At 51.0% G+C, this 19318-nt stretch overlaps 1 protein-coding gene across 4 annotated transcripts in view; it reads right to left on the minus strand.

Moving 5' to 3' along the window:
• Positions 1 to 482: 482 nt before the first annotated feature.
• tiam2a (TIAM Rac1 associated GEF 2a) overlaps positions 483 to 19318 on the minus strand; it is a 76753-nt gene continuing 57917 nt past the window's right edge. For all 4 annotated transcript variants that reach the window (XM_076299335.1, XM_076299333.1, XM_076299334.1 and 1 more), the window contains 12 exons: positions 9435 to 9623; positions 7637 to 7705; positions 6896 to 7021; positions 6416 to 6524; positions 4773 to 4952; positions 4248 to 4366; positions 3287 to 3395; positions 2780 to 2835; positions 2524 to 2620; positions 2071 to 2158; positions 1590 to 1732; positions 483 to 1211 (listed from right to left, as the gene is read on the minus strand). In XM_076299335.1, coding sequence (XP_076155450.1) covers positions 505 to 1211; positions 1590 to 1732; positions 2071 to 2158; positions 2524 to 2620; positions 2780 to 2835; positions 3287 to 3395; positions 4248 to 4366; positions 4773 to 4952; positions 6416 to 6524; positions 6896 to 7021; positions 7637 to 7705; positions 9435 to 9623 — 1992 coding nt within the window. In that variant the 3' untranslated portion in view covers positions 483 to 504. The remainder of the gene's footprint in view (positions 1212 to 1589; positions 1733 to 2070; positions 2159 to 2523; positions 2621 to 2779; positions 2836 to 3286; positions 3396 to 4247; positions 4367 to 4772; positions 4953 to 6415; positions 6525 to 6895; positions 7022 to 7636; positions 7706 to 9434; positions 9624 to 19318) is intronic.

Below are 19318 nucleotides of genomic sequence, written 5' to 3' on the forward strand. Positions count from 1 at the left end.
GGTGGCTGTTGCCATGACGAGGGCGGCGATCTACTTCATCAGATGGCAAAACAAGGGGAGCGATCCCTGTCACAACTGGACGACACGCTGAGTTCAAGGGGGGGGTGCGTGGGGGGGGGCTGAGGCACGGAAACAGACAACCAGAGACCCTCCGATCAGAGGAAGTGAAGCTCCCCTGCTGGGGTCAGACTACACCCGCCCCACGGGGCTGTGGTGGACTCAAGTCTGTCTCTCCCACCTTCAATTTGATACTGACTAGAGGCAGCAAAAGGCCAGCGGAGCTCCTCCAGGCCTTCTGAGAATATGGAGGAGCTCCATTCCTTCCTTCATGTCACCATTGCATTGTTCAATTTCAGTCTCTCCTCTGAATGGCAGTGGAAGTGTTTGTTCTAGGTCAGTCACTATGCGTGTTCTTTGGTCTGGGCTTGTCGTGCGTGGTGGTGGTGGTGGTGGTGGTGGTGGGGGTGGTGGGGGTGGTGGTGGTAGGGGTGGGGGTGGGGGGTGCTAGGAGCTGGCTGTGGCCGCGCTGCTGTCTCCACACTCGGCCGCCTCGTAGAAGCAATCCTCGTTGACGACCGAGGTGAGACTCTGCACGCTGAACTCCCGCTCGAGCAGGCTATTCAGGTCGGCCGCCGCCACTGCCGCCGCGTCCGCCTGGCTGTCCAGCGAGCGGCTGTGCTCGCGCATGCTCAGGAGCGCCCCCTGGCTGCGGCGCAGGCTGCCTCCGCTCTTCCTCTTGACGGGGCAGAAGTGGGCGCGCTGGAGCCCGGGTCCCGGCTCGCGGGGAGAAGCGGGCGGACGCCTCTCCGGGGTGTCCACCTCGCCGCCCTCGGGCTGGACGCACGGGGCCGGCGCCCGCGCCGCCGCTTGCTCCTCGGACAGACGCAGCTGGCGGAACTGGGCCTCGATGGCGCTGGGCGGCGAGTCGCTGCGGCCCGACGACAGGCGCTCGGCCAACTCCTCGTCCTCGTCGCTCAGGATGTCCGACTCCTTGAGCGGCTCCGACGCGCTGCCGCAGGGCGACAGTGACGAGGCGGCCGAGGACGGGGGCGAGAGACGCTCGGCGGGCTTCGGGGGACGCCCGTCACTGGGGGCGCCACTGCTCAGACTGGCTTCGTCGGAGTCGGCCGGCCGCCGGCTTGGCACATCTGTGTGGGGAGCAGGGGGGGAAGGAGGGTCCAGTCTGCACAGCCAGGAGGCCCTGGAGGAACCTGCAGCAACCACACACACACACACACACACACACACACACAAAAACACACACACACACACACACAAAAACACACACACACACAAAGACAAGTCTGTCAGTTTCCCGGCGTTCAGTGAGGGCACCATCTGGTTGATATGCTACCATCACAGCCGATTATCCCCACTGAGATGATTGCGTACACAAGCAGCAGGCTTGCAGCGGTTCATCAGAGAGCAGAAAGGTCACATGCCCCGGAGACAGAGCTTCTTTCATTCCCCCGCACCGCAGCATTATCACAAACAACAATACTCTCCCAATCTACCCCGTGCTTCTGGTGTCTATTCCCAGCTGGCCGTTCCCCTTGTGTTAATTGTTGTTTTTTGCGAGGGGAACTGACCTAGCCTTGCGGAGGAGGGCAGGGTGCTGCGAAGTGGGGTCAGGCGTTCCCTGCAGGCCCGGTCCGATGGCATGTTCCGCCTCACGTTCTCCCTCAGAACCGACCGGATCACTTTGATGATGTTGACTTTGTTTTCTGGAATGCTGTTTGGAGAGAGATTGAGTAATTGTTACCGTAATTTCCAGTGTAATAGCCACGCTGTGTATAAACTGCAGGACAGTGTTTTATAGAAATTGAAAAAAAAAAATGAAAAAAACATGTATTAACCACAGTGCCCAAATCAGAATCAGATTGTGTTTTAATCATAAAGTAGAATAAAGAAAAGAAATGCGTTCCCATGTAATGCCTGCCCCAGTGTATTAACCTCATCCCAACCTCAACCTAATCAATGTGTGAACCTCAGTTAATAGTCAGGAAATGACTGTGGCATGGCCTCCACTTCTGAAGGATTCTCTTTCTCACCCCAACTGTGTCCACTCACCTGCTGCAGAGCTGGAACACTGTCTCTGGCCTCCCCTCGATCTCCGACTTGGTGTGGATTAGCTCCCAGATACAGCTGGTTTCTGAGCCTGAGGTCACAAAAAGGGATCATAATATTACTCTGATGTTCTCCACAATATCCATGGCAACACTGTATCTAAACAGCCATGCTAATACAGGAACCTGAATTGAATTGATTTGGATTCAAATTAATATGAGGAAGAGCTCCACTAAAGAGGATCAGCTTTCACACACACACACACACGTGCACGCACACACAAACACACATATTGATACAGTATATTGAAATCCAACCTCAATGCACAAAACATCTTCCCTTTTCTCAGGCCCTTCCCTTCTTTTGGTCTCAGCTGCCCAGAGGTGTGTGTGCTGTGGCTGAGTGTTGTATGTGGACAAAGCCACAGCTGTGGTAAACAGATGAGAGGACACTCACCTGCTGAGTTCCCCAGCCGCACCTGCAGGGAGGACCGTGGGATGAGCCAGCGGAACTTAAACGGGTCCGTATCTCCATGGGACGAGCGTGGGCCACTCTGCGCACATGCACACGCACACGCACACACACACACACACACACACACACACACGGAAAACAATGAGGTGAGTTAGTGAGGATTTCAGCATGTTTAGACACAAGAACAGTAATTAGGTACATGAGAGGAGATTTTCTTCTGAGAGGGAAGTCTCATCACCTTCTTCTTCAGCTTGTTGTTGTCCCGGTAGACGAGGATGACCGCTTTCTTGAACACTGATGAAAGAAAAGAAGAGTTGCTGTGAATCTGGACCAGGCGCCACAGTGCTCATATGGGGCTCCATCCCGATTTTAGATGGGATTCCCTCAGATCTCTGACAAGACTCTTGCCAATGCTTTCCCCCATATCATCTCATTTTCTTCTTGTTTAAAATTTAATGAAAGCACCCAAAGAAAACCCATTATGGAATTTCGTAAAAACTCTGTGGCAATGTGCTTGATTTTAACTCTCATTTCCAGAAAGGCGTTGAGTAACAATGTGAGTGATTTTTGGAATGGCGATTTTGATCTATTTTACTCTCGTCTGATGGATCTTCAGTGTGTTTCCTTGTGGCATGTGGTACCTACAGTAGGGACACTAGCAATGCTGATGGAACTGGTGAAGCATGCTGGGAGTGGATGTGGCACAGAATTTCTATTTCCCATGACGTCCGAGCGCCTCACTCACCAAACACGGTCAGCTCGGGGTCCTTTCTCATGCGGCCTAGCGAGGGGAGTGGGTTGAGCCAGATGACTGAGGAATGCATCAGGAACTCTCCCATGGAAATCTCTGTGACCTACGATAGAAAGAAGGGAAGAGAGAGAGGGAAGGAGGGAGGGAGGGATGAGAGAGGAAGGAAGGGTAGAAGACATCCCCAGGGTCAGTCCAGTCCCATTTTACTGTGCACGGCTGCTTGGGATGCCAAGAAAACTGGACACACATTTCACAAAACAGTCATCACGGTCCCAAATGTCCCCAAAACAATGTTTGACATTTTGGCTTACCCATACTGATCTTAATTTTCATTTTCTACCTATATTGTGTTTTATAATGACCGACATGATCCGTTTTTAAAGCAGACAGTGATAAGTTTTTAAAGCAGACAGTGTTATCTGCTCATTCAGGGCTGCTTTAAATGATCATTTTACTACAGACAGCTGGCTCTTCGCAATGACAGCGATCACAAAAAAAAAACATTAATGCAGAAAAGTGTTAATGTGGGCGTTCGCTAAGCAGAAATGAGAATTTGAACACAAGGTTGCATTAACCAGGAAGCTCTGTAAGAAAAAGAGGGGCACCCGCGCTTTGCTAATTGTTAGCTTGTTGCCACGTGCATGGCACACACTGGATAATAGAGGCGCCCATGTGGTCTCCATGTCTGGCAGAGGTTAGCGAGAAATGCCAGCATTGTTAGCAACCTCCCTAATTAGCGTGCTCATTTACTTAGCTAATTCTGGTCTGCGTGTGATTGATTTGTTGTGTCAGGTGTGCTCCTGCTTGGCTGTAAAGAAGCCCTTCTGTCACAGTTGCCCTTCGAGGATAAGACTGCCCATCCAAGCTTTAAAGAGACATAACAGGTCTGTTGGCATCAGTGTGTGTGTGTGTGTGTGTGTGACTTAAGGGGGAATGGGGGGGTGGGGTGGGTCACCTCTTTTTCTGCACTGCTCTGCTCCGCCACCAGCTGGTCAAACACAGTGCCGTAGTCCTCATAGATCTTCTGCATCTCATTGATGTGACTGGCCACCTTCTCCATGGCCTTCAATGCCTCTGTGGATACAGGCAATAGGAGCATGTGAGACCATTTCACTCTGAATGTGTCTTGTAGTTGAGTCCAAAGCCATAACCATACTGGGTTTTACAGGGTGATGACACCTGATAGGTAGAGCTGAGCTTGAATACATATTACTTACGGAGCATTGTCTAGAAAGAGGACATTTTTGACCTTCCGTGGCAACACAAGTGTTCCACATTTTGAAATACATCAATTCGATTACACTTCATTGGTTTGTAGCATAAATGATCTTGAACATTTTCATATTAACATTCACAGTTGCTCACTTCTGCTATGATTAAATGCCAATGAGGTCATTTGTAGTTGCCATATAAATAAATAAGTAAAGTGTGTGTGCGTGTGTGTGTGTGTGTGTGTGTGTGTCTGTGCATGTCTGTTCACCTGTCAGATGGTAGTGCTCCTCGCTGTCTGCGTCGGTCAGAGACACCAGCTCTCGGAGCAGCAGTGGGTACTTGAGCACCCTCTGCACCGGCTTGATCAGGTAGGACTCCAGCGTGGACGAGTGCTGCTTGGTCGGGTTCCTGGCGTCCAGAAACTCTTTGAAGGCCTGGTCAGTTTTCGCTGATGAAAATGAAAACAGACAACACAACAGTCAGTTCACACTGTGCACACAGATGTCCAGTCTCAGTGGACACTGCAGGGGACTGCAGGTCGGAGGGGGGGGGGGGGTTTGGGGGGTTGTCAGGTTCAAAGGACCTGCCCTGACCCATGTCCACAAGGGGGCAGTAGAGGCCACGCAGCATTCTTTTTTTTTTACAACCACTGCAGCAAAATGGGAACCACTGCATAACACACTAGACTGAGCAGCTGCTGGAAAGTGGTGACCAAGAGGTGGCCATTTGCAGACGTGTCTGCTGGACATAGAGACAATTAAGTGACGTCTAGGACAAAGAGATTACGCCATTCAGCTCTTTCCATGTCTGAGATGTTCTTTAGAATCTCATAGAAATCAAGAGGTGCCATTAGGGGCAATAATTGAGGCACTCAAAGCCCTCAAACCGTCAACACGCATTGACACTTCATGCAATGCTGCCAAGTAATCGGCAGGCAATTAGCAAGTAAACACATTCACTCCTATAAAAACCCTTCCACCGCAGTGAGAAAGGGAGAATGTAGCGCCACAAAGCGGCGTGAGAGCGTGTAATTACGGGCGCTGCTGACACACACACACACACGGCATGGCTCCCAACCCCCCCCCCCAGACATCTTCTGTCCCAGCATAAACTCTCTCTTTCTCTCACTCTCTCTCACACACACACACACATGGATGTCCTTCTCGAAAATGACTGGCCAGGTCTTTTTTCTTCCCTGTCGGCCATTAAAATGTAATTCTGGTACCTGCCTCTAGAAATGCGTCTCGGCCCTTGTAATGGGAGGAATTAAAGAGACGCTGGGGTACAATTTTCCCCTTACGTCGCGATTGAGGCCACCCCATCGCTCCCATTCATTCTAGACCGGGCAGCCTGCCCAAGACGGAAAAGCAGGCCAATGCTGGAGGCATAAATTAAGTTCAACATTTATATTCCGTCATATACTGAGAGTCTCATAATGATTAGCCCACACTGTAAGCTTTTAACAACCCTCTCCTCGTTATAAACCAGGCAAACAGCGCTGCTTCGGGACCACAGTCAGGCGGGCCAGCTCACCGATCCGATCAGAATTAGATACCAGGGCTGCGGGAGAAACTGGACTACCAACGACTTCCAAATCCCCCACAGTTAAAGCGAATTAGCATTTCCTCACCTCCGATTTGTACAAACGCACGTTTTTCTCCTGCCTACGGGCCCAGACAAAGTTAGTGACGATAAGTGGACCATGTTATTCATTCATAACCGTGGGGCATGTAGAGGGGGGGGGGGGGGGGGTTGCAAACAATAATCTCATTAGCTTAAAAGCACAAGTGATGCAAGGAGGCTGCAATGAGATTTAGGAAGGGAGAGTGGCCACAAAAAAGAGAGGAGAGAGAGAGAGAGAAAGAGAGAGCAGAGATGAAAATGGAGAGATGTGCTTTTTGCAGTGGCTACCTCGTTCCAGGACCTTCTGGACCTTGATGTGATTGGCACAGAAGCCGCTGTAGAGCTTGAAGTGATCGGCGTAGTACAGGAAGGACCCGCCCAGAGAGAAGAGCAGCTTCTGCCAAAAACAAAAACAACACCGCCACAAAAGATACGCCGCGTCACTCTCAGCCATGTTGTTTGTCTGGTTCCTGCTGGTCTGTGTTGTGTAGTTGCCTCTCTACGCGCTGTAGCGCTCCGATCAAAGGAGCCTCTGCTCCACTTAAGCCTGTTTAAATCAATACAGCCGCACCTCACAGTGACTCAGTCGAGCATGCCGCCATGACAGATCATCAATATTTCATTTTGCTTTATTGGACACTCATTGAGAGGCAAGTTTATGTTGGAGGATGACTTCGCCCAGCGTGTTGACCCACCACAGACGTGACGAGGGGAGACAGGGGGCGAGGCAGGGCGGGTCGGGGCGGGGCGGGGGGGGTGGCGGCTTACCTTGAATTGCATGGGGGTTTCCAAGGTGCTGAAGTCCGGCGAGGAGGCGATCCGCTCCTCGAGGGTCTGAAGGAAGACCCTCTGGAAGTCCAGCATCTCGGGCAAACTACCAAAGAGGCTCTCCATCTGAGAGAAATGAAACCACGTGGAGAAACCATTAGGGAAGCTACGTGCGCACAGAAGAACGGCTTCTTCTTACAACACACCATTAAAAAGGCAGTCTCTGGAGCTGTAATATGTACTGTCACCCTGCTCATCAAATAAATGTGCTGGGTCGCTGCTACTGCAGTGTGTCCATGGCATGCTAAGTCATGTGTTAATGGCGCTTTAATTTGGCTCTGGGCTTAGTACGCATCGACTGATCTCTCCTCGGGGAAGCTTGCGGCGGTGGCGAGGTCATCACCAGTTCACCAGGGTGACTACGTGGGAACTGGCGGGGCTGATACGCCGGTCATTAGAACAGGTGACTGTAGTCAGCTAAACCAAAGCTGTGTATGCAAGCACATGCTAACTAAGACCTTAGCCAACTAATGAGACAGGAATCCTTTCACTGGGTATTACAGCCACTGCGGTCAGCCCCCATCCACTCCCCTCTCCTCGAGTCGGTTCTCTCGGCGACAGATCCAGCTCAGATCAGACGTGGCGCTGTTCCAGAGCCTGTGGTTGTTGTTGTTGTTGTTGTTATCTGGGTTAGCAAGGCTTAGCATTAGCACATCATAAGTCAATTTCATGCAGTCTTACCTCGTCTTGCGTGAGGAAGGTCTCCTTTTGCAGGGGCTTTAGGTAGATCTCAAACAAGCAGCTCAGGTCCTGGTGACGGGAAAGACGTAAGGTACGGTAAGAGTCAAAACACACTGACATGTTCCCCAGACATCTCTGCTGTGCATGCTCCCTCTGTCTAGCTTCTCTCTGACACCTGGAAGATTGTGGGTTTTTAAAAAAAAATGTTTTTAAGGTAAGCTGATACTCAGAAGTTACCGTCAACTCAAAAGCCGAGTGCTATCAAACCCTTGGGGACACGGCAGAGTTTTGTCAACAGTAGTGTTGAGATAGGTTAATGAGATAGGTACACACACACCTGATCTAAAGACGTTAGTCCTCACACTAATGGGCCTGAATAATGTTATCTAATTGCAGTGCACCAAACGCATTCCATCTGCAGGACCACACAGCTTGTAAACATCCCTCTAAACATCTTCACACCCCCCGCAACGCACACACCACAAACACAAGCACATCTACACACTCACTCACTAATACACACACTACCACAAGCACACACTCTCTCTCACACATACACACACCACACACACATGTGCACACACACACACACACACACACACACACACACACAGATTGCTGCCCTGTTTTGCCTGCTCTCCCTGTTTTAATGCACTGGCGGCCTGTCAGGGCGTCATCGTGGATATTCTCATTAGCCTGATTTATGGGGAGCCACCGGCTCGCGCACGCAGCACATCACAGACAAATGGCTCCTGCTCAGGGAAAGGACACTATGAAGGCAGTGCCCCCCTCACCATCCCCCTCCACCGCCACACAAATCACCAGGCAGCAGCATGATCACCCACTTCCCCTGATGCACTTTAAACAGAAGGATGTGTGTGTGTGTGTGTGAGAGAGAGAGAAATTGTGAGTGTCTGTGTGTGTGTGTGTGTGTGTGTAGCTGAGGGTGTGTATATGTGCTTGTGGTTGTGTTTGTGTTGTGTGTAGAAATGAAGGTGTCTGTGTGTGTGGGGAGTGGGGATGGGGGGTGGGGGTAATCATCACAGACAATCTTTAAGCTTCTCACCAGGGGGGGGGGGTGGGGGCGAAACATGAACTCTGCCAGGGCTCTTAAGAAATGATCCAGGTGAAACCGCGCCATTTTTCACCTACCCTCCCAATTTAACCTCTCAAGGTTTTCCCGATTATTCAGCGCAGAGGGACGGCCTTCTGCATCGCTCCCCTCTCATAGGGCGGAGGAGTTAATTAATCAGCTGCCCTCAAGGCAATCAATACTGCATCTATCCATCTAGCCAGCCTGATAGGCCGTCTGAACCAAATCCCCTCACTCAGTCTCCTTATTCCAATGGGATACAGCTGAAGAAATGAACATGCTCACACACACACACAAACACACACACACACACACACACACACACACACACACAGACACACACACAATGTGGGCTAGTGCATGATGGGCGCTCAATGTCCCATACAGGCGTGCAGTTGCTGCTTAAGTGTAATAAATCTAAACATGACGAATAGCCCATTCAGTGGCCCCGACACTACAGCCGTGGTAAGCACATTTAATGACTTGCTTTCTTAATGCAGCAAGGAGGGAGAGAGCAGCCTATTCTTAGCACTGTGGAGGATTCGCATTGCTTTTCAGCGCTAATGGATGTCATGATGTTTCCTCTCTATTTCGGTACGTTCTAATGACTTCCATGTGAAAGCAAGAGAATCCCTCAGCTGAGGGCTGAGGCTGAGGTGAACCCAAGCGACTCCTCATCTGATCCAATTAAGAGTTTGTTCACACCTTGACGTAGGACTTCTCGGTGTCCACCAGCTCCTGGATGACCTTGCGTAGCCGCTCGGTGGCGGACATGTGGCGAGGGCAGGGTCTCAGCAGGGTGGGCTCGGGGCCCGCCGCTTCCTTCTGGCCCTCCATCAGGCCTCCAGAGCCCTCCTGGAAGGAGTGGTACAGTGTGCACACCGTCTCCACACTCTGCACAGAGAGAGAGAGAGAGAGAGAGAGAGGAGAAAGGGAGAGAGAGAGAGAAAGAGGGAGAAAGAGAGTTAATTTATCTTGCGTATAGATGCTGGGAATACATTATCTCTAACTCCTTGACCGAAAACACTTCTAAATTCATAAGCAACGTATGCCATAATACACACCTCTCTGCAGAGGAGAGAGAGAGAGAGAGAGAGAGAGAGAGAGAGAGAGAGGAGAAGGAGGGTGGAGAGAGAGAGAGATAGAGAGAGGAGAAGGAGGGAGCAGTTAAGTCTGTCCATTTCGTGACCGCATGTTATTGAGTTACCAGGAATGCTCTTTTGAACACACATCTGTGGGCAGGAGGTTGAAAAATGATATTGAGTAAAGCACATGGCTGAGACGATCACCTCTGAGTGAGGGAGGGCGGGCGGGGGGTGGGGGTGAGGTGGGGAGGTGGGCATTCTGAAAGCCCAAGGATAAGCCCCACTGCACATCTAAGGAAGAAAAAATAAATATATCCAAATGCTGCCTTTTGTGGATTTTCAACCCCTCTGCAAGGGTATTTTTAGAGTGAAAGCGTTCATTATGTACATGGACAAGATTGGCTGAGATGAACCGGAAAGAGCAGAAAAAAAATGAGAGAATGAAAGAGAAGAGAGGGAGAGAGGGATAGAGAAAGAAAGAGAGAGAGAGGGAGAGGGAGAGGGAGAAAGGACACAGTACAGCTCTCCTCTCCTCTGCATGACAATGAGGTGGGGTGAGCCCAGCTGACTGCCCAGCCCATCAGGAGGCAGGAGGCTCTCTCCTTTAAAAGCAGTGTCCTTAACCGAGCACTAAACGCAGCACAGCTTGCCTTCTCCATCAGTCCCAGCTCCCAGCCTCCTCGCTCTGTCCCTGAGACTAAAGTCCCTTTGAAGGGGCCGCTGTCCTCTGGATGGGGCTGGATAAGACATGGGGGAAGGAGGAGGGGGGGGGAGGAGGGGGATTTCTGCTGAGGGCGACAGGGAGGGCAAGAAACTCCACAGACTCTTGCTGGCTCAGAGCCAAGTGGTGGCAGATGAGCATCCCTCAGCAGGCGCGTGGATGGTGGACCTTGGTAACTGTGGCCCAGACGCATTTCTTATCGGAATGTGTGCGTGTCTGAGTGGGCTCAGTGCTATGAAACATACTCAAAGACCTAAACACCCAATCATAAAGGGTTTTGGTGAGAGATCAGATCAGATCTATCTCTCTCTCTCTCTCTACACACATACAGACACACACAGATACAGATACACACATACACACAGACACACAAAGGTACACACACACACACACATACCCCGACCAAAGAGGGGACCAGTCTGCAGTCCCAAGGAGGACTATGCTACATGCACACGTGGCCTCACAGGGGAGCACAAAGTGCAGTGGAGTGCTCAAGGAGAGCGCTGGTCTCATGCAGGGCCCACGGCCGCCTTCAGAGACCAGGTTTGCTAATTACGGCGAGTCCTCCGAGACAGACCGGGGAAGCTTCAAAGCTAATCAGTGAAGTGGAACAAGAGCTGCCCATACAACTCCCACCTCCTGGTGAGGACACCCAGGGAAGTAGCCTGCACAGTCGAGTGGTCCTGTTCAGAAAAACGGACCACCACTGTTACTGCTGGAGTCGACAGAAACTCCTGGGCACTACCGGGCTGTCACATTAGGAATGCATATATTCCACCAGCACTAATGTTGTGGACATGAAACATACTCTGCGGTCTGTTGGGAGGCAAGCAGCACACGCACATGTGTCCTTTCTATCACAATCATCGGAAAAACTACATGCAAGCCTCGTCGTTTAATGGTACTGTGCTCACTTCCGTACGTACTCCGAAATCCCCCCAGTGACACATCAGAGCACACTCAAATGTGCACACACATCTGCACACACATGCATACAGCAGAAACGTGCATTAAACAAAGTGTATATATATGTACAGGTTCACACACACACATACACACAAACACACACACGCACGCAAACAACATATGTATGTGCACACACATCTGCACACACATGCATAAAGCAGAAACGTGTATTAAACAATGTATGGGTATGTACAGTCTTACACACACACACACACACACACGCAAATAACATGTGTATGTGTGCACATATCTGCACACACATGCACATGCATAAAGCAGAAACGTGTATTAAACGAAGTGTGTATTTATACAGGTACACACATATGTTGTTGGTGGGCCGTAACATACACACACACAAACACAGACAACATGTGTATTAACATAATCCAATCGTTGAAGGTATGGCGGAGAGCGATTAAACGATAGCTGGTGCAGACACTAATCGATGGAGGAGAGGTGAGCCGATCTATCTCTATATCTTTCCCATCTCTCCTCTCCCACTGATCGCAGTAATTGTGCCGAGCGCTAGCCCGCAGTTTGCTTTTGCTGCAGTCACCGGGGGGCTGAGGGGAACTCTGCAGGTCGGCTCTACCTATCACAGCGGCTAGCACAAACACCTGGACTAGCCCATGCTCTGGCTTTGTTTACTGCAGCGATGCACCTACAAAACCCAATCCACACAAGCCCCGACAAGCCCAATCCAAGAGGTTCAAACGACAAGAACTGAACAAAGTCAGTTTTCTTTTTCTTTTTTTTTTTTTTTGTAACGATACACACCGAAGCCACCACGCCAAGCCACCATGCGTGGCACGTGACAGATGACCCAGTTATCTAATTACGGGATGAGAATTGGGAGCCTGTGGAGGGAGTCAGAGGGAAGGTAGGGTGGGAAAAAAATGAAAATGGAAGAAAATGACAAGCGATGTTGACAGGTCTGGGTTCAGCCCTCCTCCTCCTCCTCCTCCTCCTCTCCCTCCTCTGCTGGCGTGCACTTGACAGCTCCAGCGATGATGCTCCGTGGTTGTCAAAGCTCCGCTCCGCACCCGTTTTTGAGCAGCCCCAACACTGTGCCACACCGCACAGAGAGAGAGAGAGAGAGAAAAAAATATCCTGACTCTGCCTCCTTCCATCAACCGGGCACGTGTACAGTCCCCAGCCGCTCCAGAGCGCCGACCCCTGACCCCGCTGCCCTCGTCTGTTTGGGATCCGACACATCAGCGCCCCCGACGCCCCCCCCCCCGTCCGTCCAGCCTGCCCAGGGCACTTACCATGAAGAGCAGCCGGTACAGGAGCCTCCACGCGGCCGTGGCCTGGCGCTGGGTGCGGCGGGCCAGAGAGCAGCCCTTCTTGCGGAGCCGACCTGGCCGTGAGGCTGGCATGGTGGCTGGGTGGTGGTCAGGCTGGGGCTTTGCTTTTTCAGCTGGTCCTTTCCTCTGACTTGCTCTCTGCCTCTATTTCTCTCTCTCTCTCTATCTCTCTCTCTCCCTCTCTCTCTCTATCAATCTTTCACACACACACAGAGAGTTTGCCTCTTCACTGCCTCATGTTAAGCCTCCTCGCTGCCCTCTGCTCGTCAGTGTCCAGCCTCCTGCGGCAGGCCTCCCCGATCCCTGACAGCCGAGCGGCAAGCCTGTCCCTCCGGAGCCGAGGGGGGCTTTTGATGGGATCTAACGCATCGATTCGGAGGGCCCTGTTCTGTCCGCGTAGGCACAAGACAAAACTGCTGCCGCCCACCAAAATCTGCATATCTATCAGTGTGGACTGAAAGCACCCCTGTGCGGTGGAGGTGGGTGAGGGGTGAGGGGAGAGGTGGACAGACACACACACAGACACACACACACACACACACACACACACACACACACACACACACACACACACACACACACACACACACACACACACACACACACACACACACACACACACACACACACACACACACATCACCGTGCATTCCACCTCGCGTGACCCAGCGCAGCTTCCAGAGAGCATAATACAGAGGCCAGACAGCAGCAGCACGGCGATGCCAAAGGCCCGGGCCCTTTCAATGCCTCCACACAATGCCGACTCTTCTGGCTGGACCCACCCCGCTGTCATGAACAGGGCTCTGGGCTGAGCGACAGGGGCGCGATGAATAGGGGATTCACCACAACTGACTATGGATTAAAAACACAGAAAAGGGGGAAAAAAAAGGGTCGGGTGGCCGGGCGGCAGCAGCCCAGCGTAACCTCTCACCGCCGCCGGCCTCGTCACGGTAATGAGCCGGAGCCGCCCGCATCCGCGGGGCTTCGTGAGTTTTTCAGGAAACCAGGGCAGCTCAGGCTCGACACGCTCTCTCACTAAGTCGGGCAGACCCCCCCCCCCGTTTTTCCCTTTGAAATGCGGCGAGCATCTTTCAGGCGGCGAAGCGAACGCCACCTGAGGCGCCGGCTGATGTGTCACACTGCAGGCGACACAAAGGGATTTGGGTGCCTGGTGTTGGTGTTGGTAAACAGAGCTCCCTGAAGGTCACTGGATAACAGACACAGAGCCTCTTTCGGTCCAAAGCCAGGTCACCTGATCCCCAGCTTGCTGCACGGGAAGGGACGCTCTGCACACACACTAGCACCACACAGAGTGTGTGTGTGTGTGTGTGTGTGTGTGTGTGTGTGTGTGTGTGTGTGTGTGTGTGCAGGGAGATGTGACCGACCTTCCTCTCTATTAGATCAAAGCAGCTAGGCCCCCTCCCACAGCAATGAGGAACCTTCTGCAAGGCTACAAAAACATCCCGTGCACTGGCGACGGTGGCAGATTTATTTTTCATTTAACATTTATCAAGCCACTGCAGGTCACAAATGACATCTGTTACTGTGGCTCAGCAGAACCCCGAGGGTTGTCTGAAAAATTCAGACTATTTACAAACAAACAGTGAATCTGCATCTGCAGAACAGAACAATACTGCAGGAGACAAACAACTGTGATGAGATGTCAGGTCTGTGCCGCATCATGAGAATGAACCCATTAATCCAGTGCGGGTTGTTTTGTCTGCACCCTGATGGTGCCTCCTGTACTATGGCCGCGTATGAGAGCTGTTGTTTTCTGAATCCACACAGAGGAAAACAATATAACGGAGGTCACAGGAGGTGCTGTAGGAGACAGGGATTACCATTCCAACGTGTCTGCCAAGGGTGGACTGGATTATCCTTGGCCTGATATTTATTTCCATGAGCAAGGTACTGTATAACCACCATCACACACCTCCCGTCTCTCACACACAAAAAAAACATTTGTCAAAAATGTCACACAGACTACTTTTTCCCGACTTTGCACTTCACATAATTTACCAAGAAGAAAACTGACGGTTGAGGTAGCGTTTTTGAAAGGGGAGGGCAAGGCATCACTGCCACCGTTCTGCCGGGTGCAGTTGGGAGATGAAAACGCTCTGAAAATTCAAAATGAAAAAAGAAAAAAAAGTAATCGGCACAAAGAAGTCTGTTGTCTCTAAGCACACACAAAAAAAGTATCAGTTGTAGCCAGGGGCCGCAGGTAAAATATGGCACGTCCCCCGAGTGCCCCTTGCCCATTCCTCACGAGAAAATATCCTGTCATGCAGTAGTAAAGCCCTGACAGGATGTGATTCATCCCGTAGGTTAGGGCTATTGTACCATGTTGCCATCTTCTTTTCAAAGCTCAATAAATAAAGACACTTGCACATAAATCAAACAGTGAGGCAAGCTGAGCCTCACTGGTTCTGCCCATTATACGCCGCGGTGCTCATTTTAAACAAATATTATTCTTCCTCAGTCTCTGTGGAGTTTGGAGCCAATGTTTTAATAATGAAACCCTCTTCTATTAAAACCCATTCTGGAGTCCCCAGAGCGTGCAGGATCAGGCACTAGAACACACACAACACGACACAACTGCATTAGAATGCCGGCAACATAAATGCTGAGCTCAATATAATAACGCTGTGGCCAGTGCAGCAACCTTACAACACCATTACATTGCAGTGTTAGCTACTTGACTGAGATTGAACTCAATCGAACGAGCGAGACGAATGTGCGGCTATTCAGCGAGCAGCGCAAGAGCAGTGAGTTACCCAGACTACACAGGGAGGGAGTGCGGGAGTCAACGTTACCAGGAGGGTGGACGCCTCGGCCGCCTTCTCGCAGGCCACGCAGGCGGCCATGTCCTGGAGCAGGCAGGCCAGCTTGCCCCGCAGGAGCCGGCAGAGGGTCAGCAGCGCCGAGCCCAGGAGGATGTCCTTCTCCTCGCCGAAGCACCCTGGCCAGAACCAGCACATGGCCAGCAGCGAGCACGCCGCGTCCGCCGGAGACTGCTCGCGGAAGAAGAGCTCGATGAGGGCGGAGGGGTACACGCATGGTCCGGCGGTGGCGACAGCGGTGTCCAGCTCGGTTCGGTCGGCCATCGACGCCGGCCCAGTCCCCATGAGCTGCCGTTCCGCCCCCCTCTAGCCCTCTTTAATTCTCGCGCTCTCTTCTGGGGCTCGTTTCTCTCGTTTGTCTCGCTAGAGCAACACTGACCACACGCCCCGGCCACCCAAACATATAAGCCAGATTATTAGGCGGCTCATGACCATATGCTGACTGACGGGCTTAGACAACCAACTTCCCACCCACCACCCCTTCTGCTTCTAAGCAGGGGTCTTGGATAGTTATTTTACTAGGTTGTCAAATCCTCTTAAAACATTTTGCTTGTTTATTGAGAGTAATTAGTAATTACAAATAAATCATTACAAAAAAACATAGGAGACATTCATTTTTATTTATTTAGTACAGTAGAATGTTAGTAGTAGAATGCCCAGTGCAAGATCCAAAAAATGTGCAGCTAATTGCGCCGTCAGATTCATCCAGTCAAAGACTCCAAGGACTTATTGCTGCATTTGTGTACACGGTTGAGATACAGTTGGATACTTGCCTGGCACAGAAATCAGAGAACACAACTAAAGCCTATTTGAATTTATGAGGAGTTGTTAAGTTTGGCAGGCTGAACAAGCCTATAACAATTCTCTTAATGATATAATATTGGTCTAAATGAAAAGCTCAGTTCAATGGGCAACTTTTTCATCTTCTTGCATCACACAAGCTCTGTAAAACAGCCCTATCCCGAAAGACTTCATTTGTGAGCAGAGGAATTGGTGTACTATGATAACAGCCTAGGAAGTCTGCCTTTTTTGGGCTGCTTTTGGCCAGATTAGTGCAAACTCTTCTGTCCACTTAGTTAGGGATCATTTCCTCGCCCATCTGTTTATGACAAGGGGAAAAACAGGGCTTCCACCATTGCAGCAGGGGGCCCCTAATCGAGGGTGGGGGTGGGGATGGGGGTGGACACATTAGCTGGATAGGAATCCATAGAAAGAATGGGTTGCGACATCAACAGCAGCAGCACATTCTGTCCCCTATTTAGCAAGCGGTTTAAAATCATCTGCCTCTCAATGATTAAAAAGCCCCCAAAAATGCTGAATAAGATCACATTAACTTCACACAGTGAAGTAAAACAAAATATGCTATATTCTACTGCACTGTAGCACTAAACGAGCATATGTTGCCAGCCTCGAAATGTTTCAGCGTTCGGGGCGCTGCCGAGTGGGTCACGGATGATTAGCGAACAGATAGCTGGCGTGACAGATGAACCCCCGCCTCATATGGAGCCCCGTCCCCCTGCGAATCAGCCTCGTGGAGCGCTCCTGACAGAGAGCCATCCCCTTGAGGTGGGAGAGTGCCATGGCAAATGCCCGCCACTGTGCCAACCTCTGGACCCATTGTGCCAGGCTTTGGCAAATACCCCCCTATTAGATCGTCTCAGCCGGCCCTAACTATTCATCGCTTTTCAGCCGCGCGCAGAATACGCCTATTCAACGGGGTAATGGGAACAAATTGGGGAGAAGTAGACCAGGAAATCAAAGCGTGTCACTCTCCAGAACACAACGTGATTACACGCTGTGACGAGAGGCTTGAAATAAGTCCCTTCCCCACCAGGCATACAGATATCTGTTACAGATAGCGCCATGCACCTATGATGAGAGATCAAATCTATTAGGGCTCATTGTTCTTTGTGTTGATGTTGTGCTGTTGTTGTGTTATGGTTGCTGTGTTGTTATTTTCTGTGCTTGGGCTCGGAGGCACTGCAGAGAGAGAGGCTGGAAAACGGCAACATCTGTGATCATTATCGGCTCCACGCGCGTCTCGCGCTGCCGCCTACCATTCCTGAATATCAACACGCCTTTGATGGAGACGAGCCGCAGTGGATCCTGCTGGATCAACACACCGAGGGGGCCTGCGATGGACTGACGGAGGAGTGAGGGTGGTGCGGGTGGTGCAGAGGGACTCGAGGCTCATCTCTGGGCAAACAGAGGGAATGGCAAACAAGCCTGTTCCTTCTAATCCACCTCCTCCCAGATCAAACGCCCACCAAAGAAGACACGGAAAAAACCTTAAAGGCAAGCGGCAGCACTGCAAGGGTCCTTGCTGTCGCACTGCTCACTGAGCTCACTTTACATACTGCCACAGCATACCTGCATATCTACGGTATAGACTGCGTCAAATAATTAACAGCTCACATTTATATGTACATGAATAATTGAGGGAGATGTGAACTGCAACGTCCATGTTGAACACATTCAATATGCTAAGTAATGTGCATTTCATTTCCACTGTCCAAATGAAGCATGTGACACTAAAATTCTTAAGGAGATTTTATTAATGCTCTGCACATCAACAGATTTGCTAATTAACTTGTATTCAAAACAAAGGATGTATTTCACCCATAATAAAGTCACAGCTTCAGTTTGTTTTAATTTACATTATTTACTCATTAAAAACTGTGACAAGGACTTTGCAATGTGACGCCCAAACATAAATCAGCTATTTTAATTAATCCATTAACACATCAAAAGCGGCCTCTACACAAACTGTGCTGAAGAGAGACTGAAGAAATAAGACAAGGCAATCACAAGGCACAGATGGGATAGGCAGCTCATACTCACTGTGAAGGACTCAGACGTGCACAGACGTGAAGGAGACCAACAGAGGCATCTAGAACCCTTTTCTGTGTTAGCCAAAAATTGTATTAAATGATTTAAACACATACGAGGCACTAACACTATAAAGGCACAAGGGAAATCTCATCTGAAGTCGGCGAGTGTCGGCGACCTGTGTCGTCTTGAGCGTGCACTTGCAACAAAAAAAAAGGAGAGCTCTTGCTTTTCAGGGTCTAATTGTATTACGCTGTGGAGCGGGCCTTCTATCGGAGGCGTGCGAGTGCACTGGAGCCAGCCAGTCTGGCTTAGTGGAGGACAAGGACAGAAGGGGGGAAGCTCCTGTGCAGCTTTCCAATGTGGCGACCGTCAGCCGGAACATCAGCCGGGTTTTATTTGGCAGCGCGGCAGCCACCGCGGCTGTGCCATGAGTGCCAGCGCGCTGCCCGGGGGGGGGGGGGGGAGGTTGTGCGCAGCGCGGTGCCCGGGAATGCGTGCCCCTCTGGGAGGACCGCGTGCCCTCGCTCGGAGGTGGTAATAAGCAGCCTCGGCGAGGCTTCAAGGGGTGGACGGGGAAGGGTAATGAGCATGTAGCAGAGATAATGAAAAATCTCAAGCCCCATCTTTGACGCCGCAGCTGGCCTCAGCATGCCAAGCGCACATGACTGTGTTTACCGATCAGGGCAGCTCAACTCAAACAGAAGAAGAAGCTCCCCTATGGCCCCCCTGTTTCCTGCAATTCCTACATTTCCCAGGTACTCTAGGTGTCCATTCACACAAATGAAAGCAAGGCATGTTCCATGGGGAATAAAATGGCAACCAGACAAGACCAGCCCTC

Source organism: Alosa pseudoharengus, unplaced genomic scaffold, assembly GCF_046254945.1.
Source record: "Alosa pseudoharengus isolate Yale_2024_CS ecotype anadromous, Long Island Sound unplaced genomic scaffold, YU_APseudo_1.1 YU_APseudo_1.1_scf_22, whole genome shotgun sequence".
Classification (NCBI taxonomy): domain Eukaryota; kingdom Metazoa; phylum Chordata; class Actinopteri; order Clupeiformes; family Clupeidae; genus Alosa; species Alosa pseudoharengus.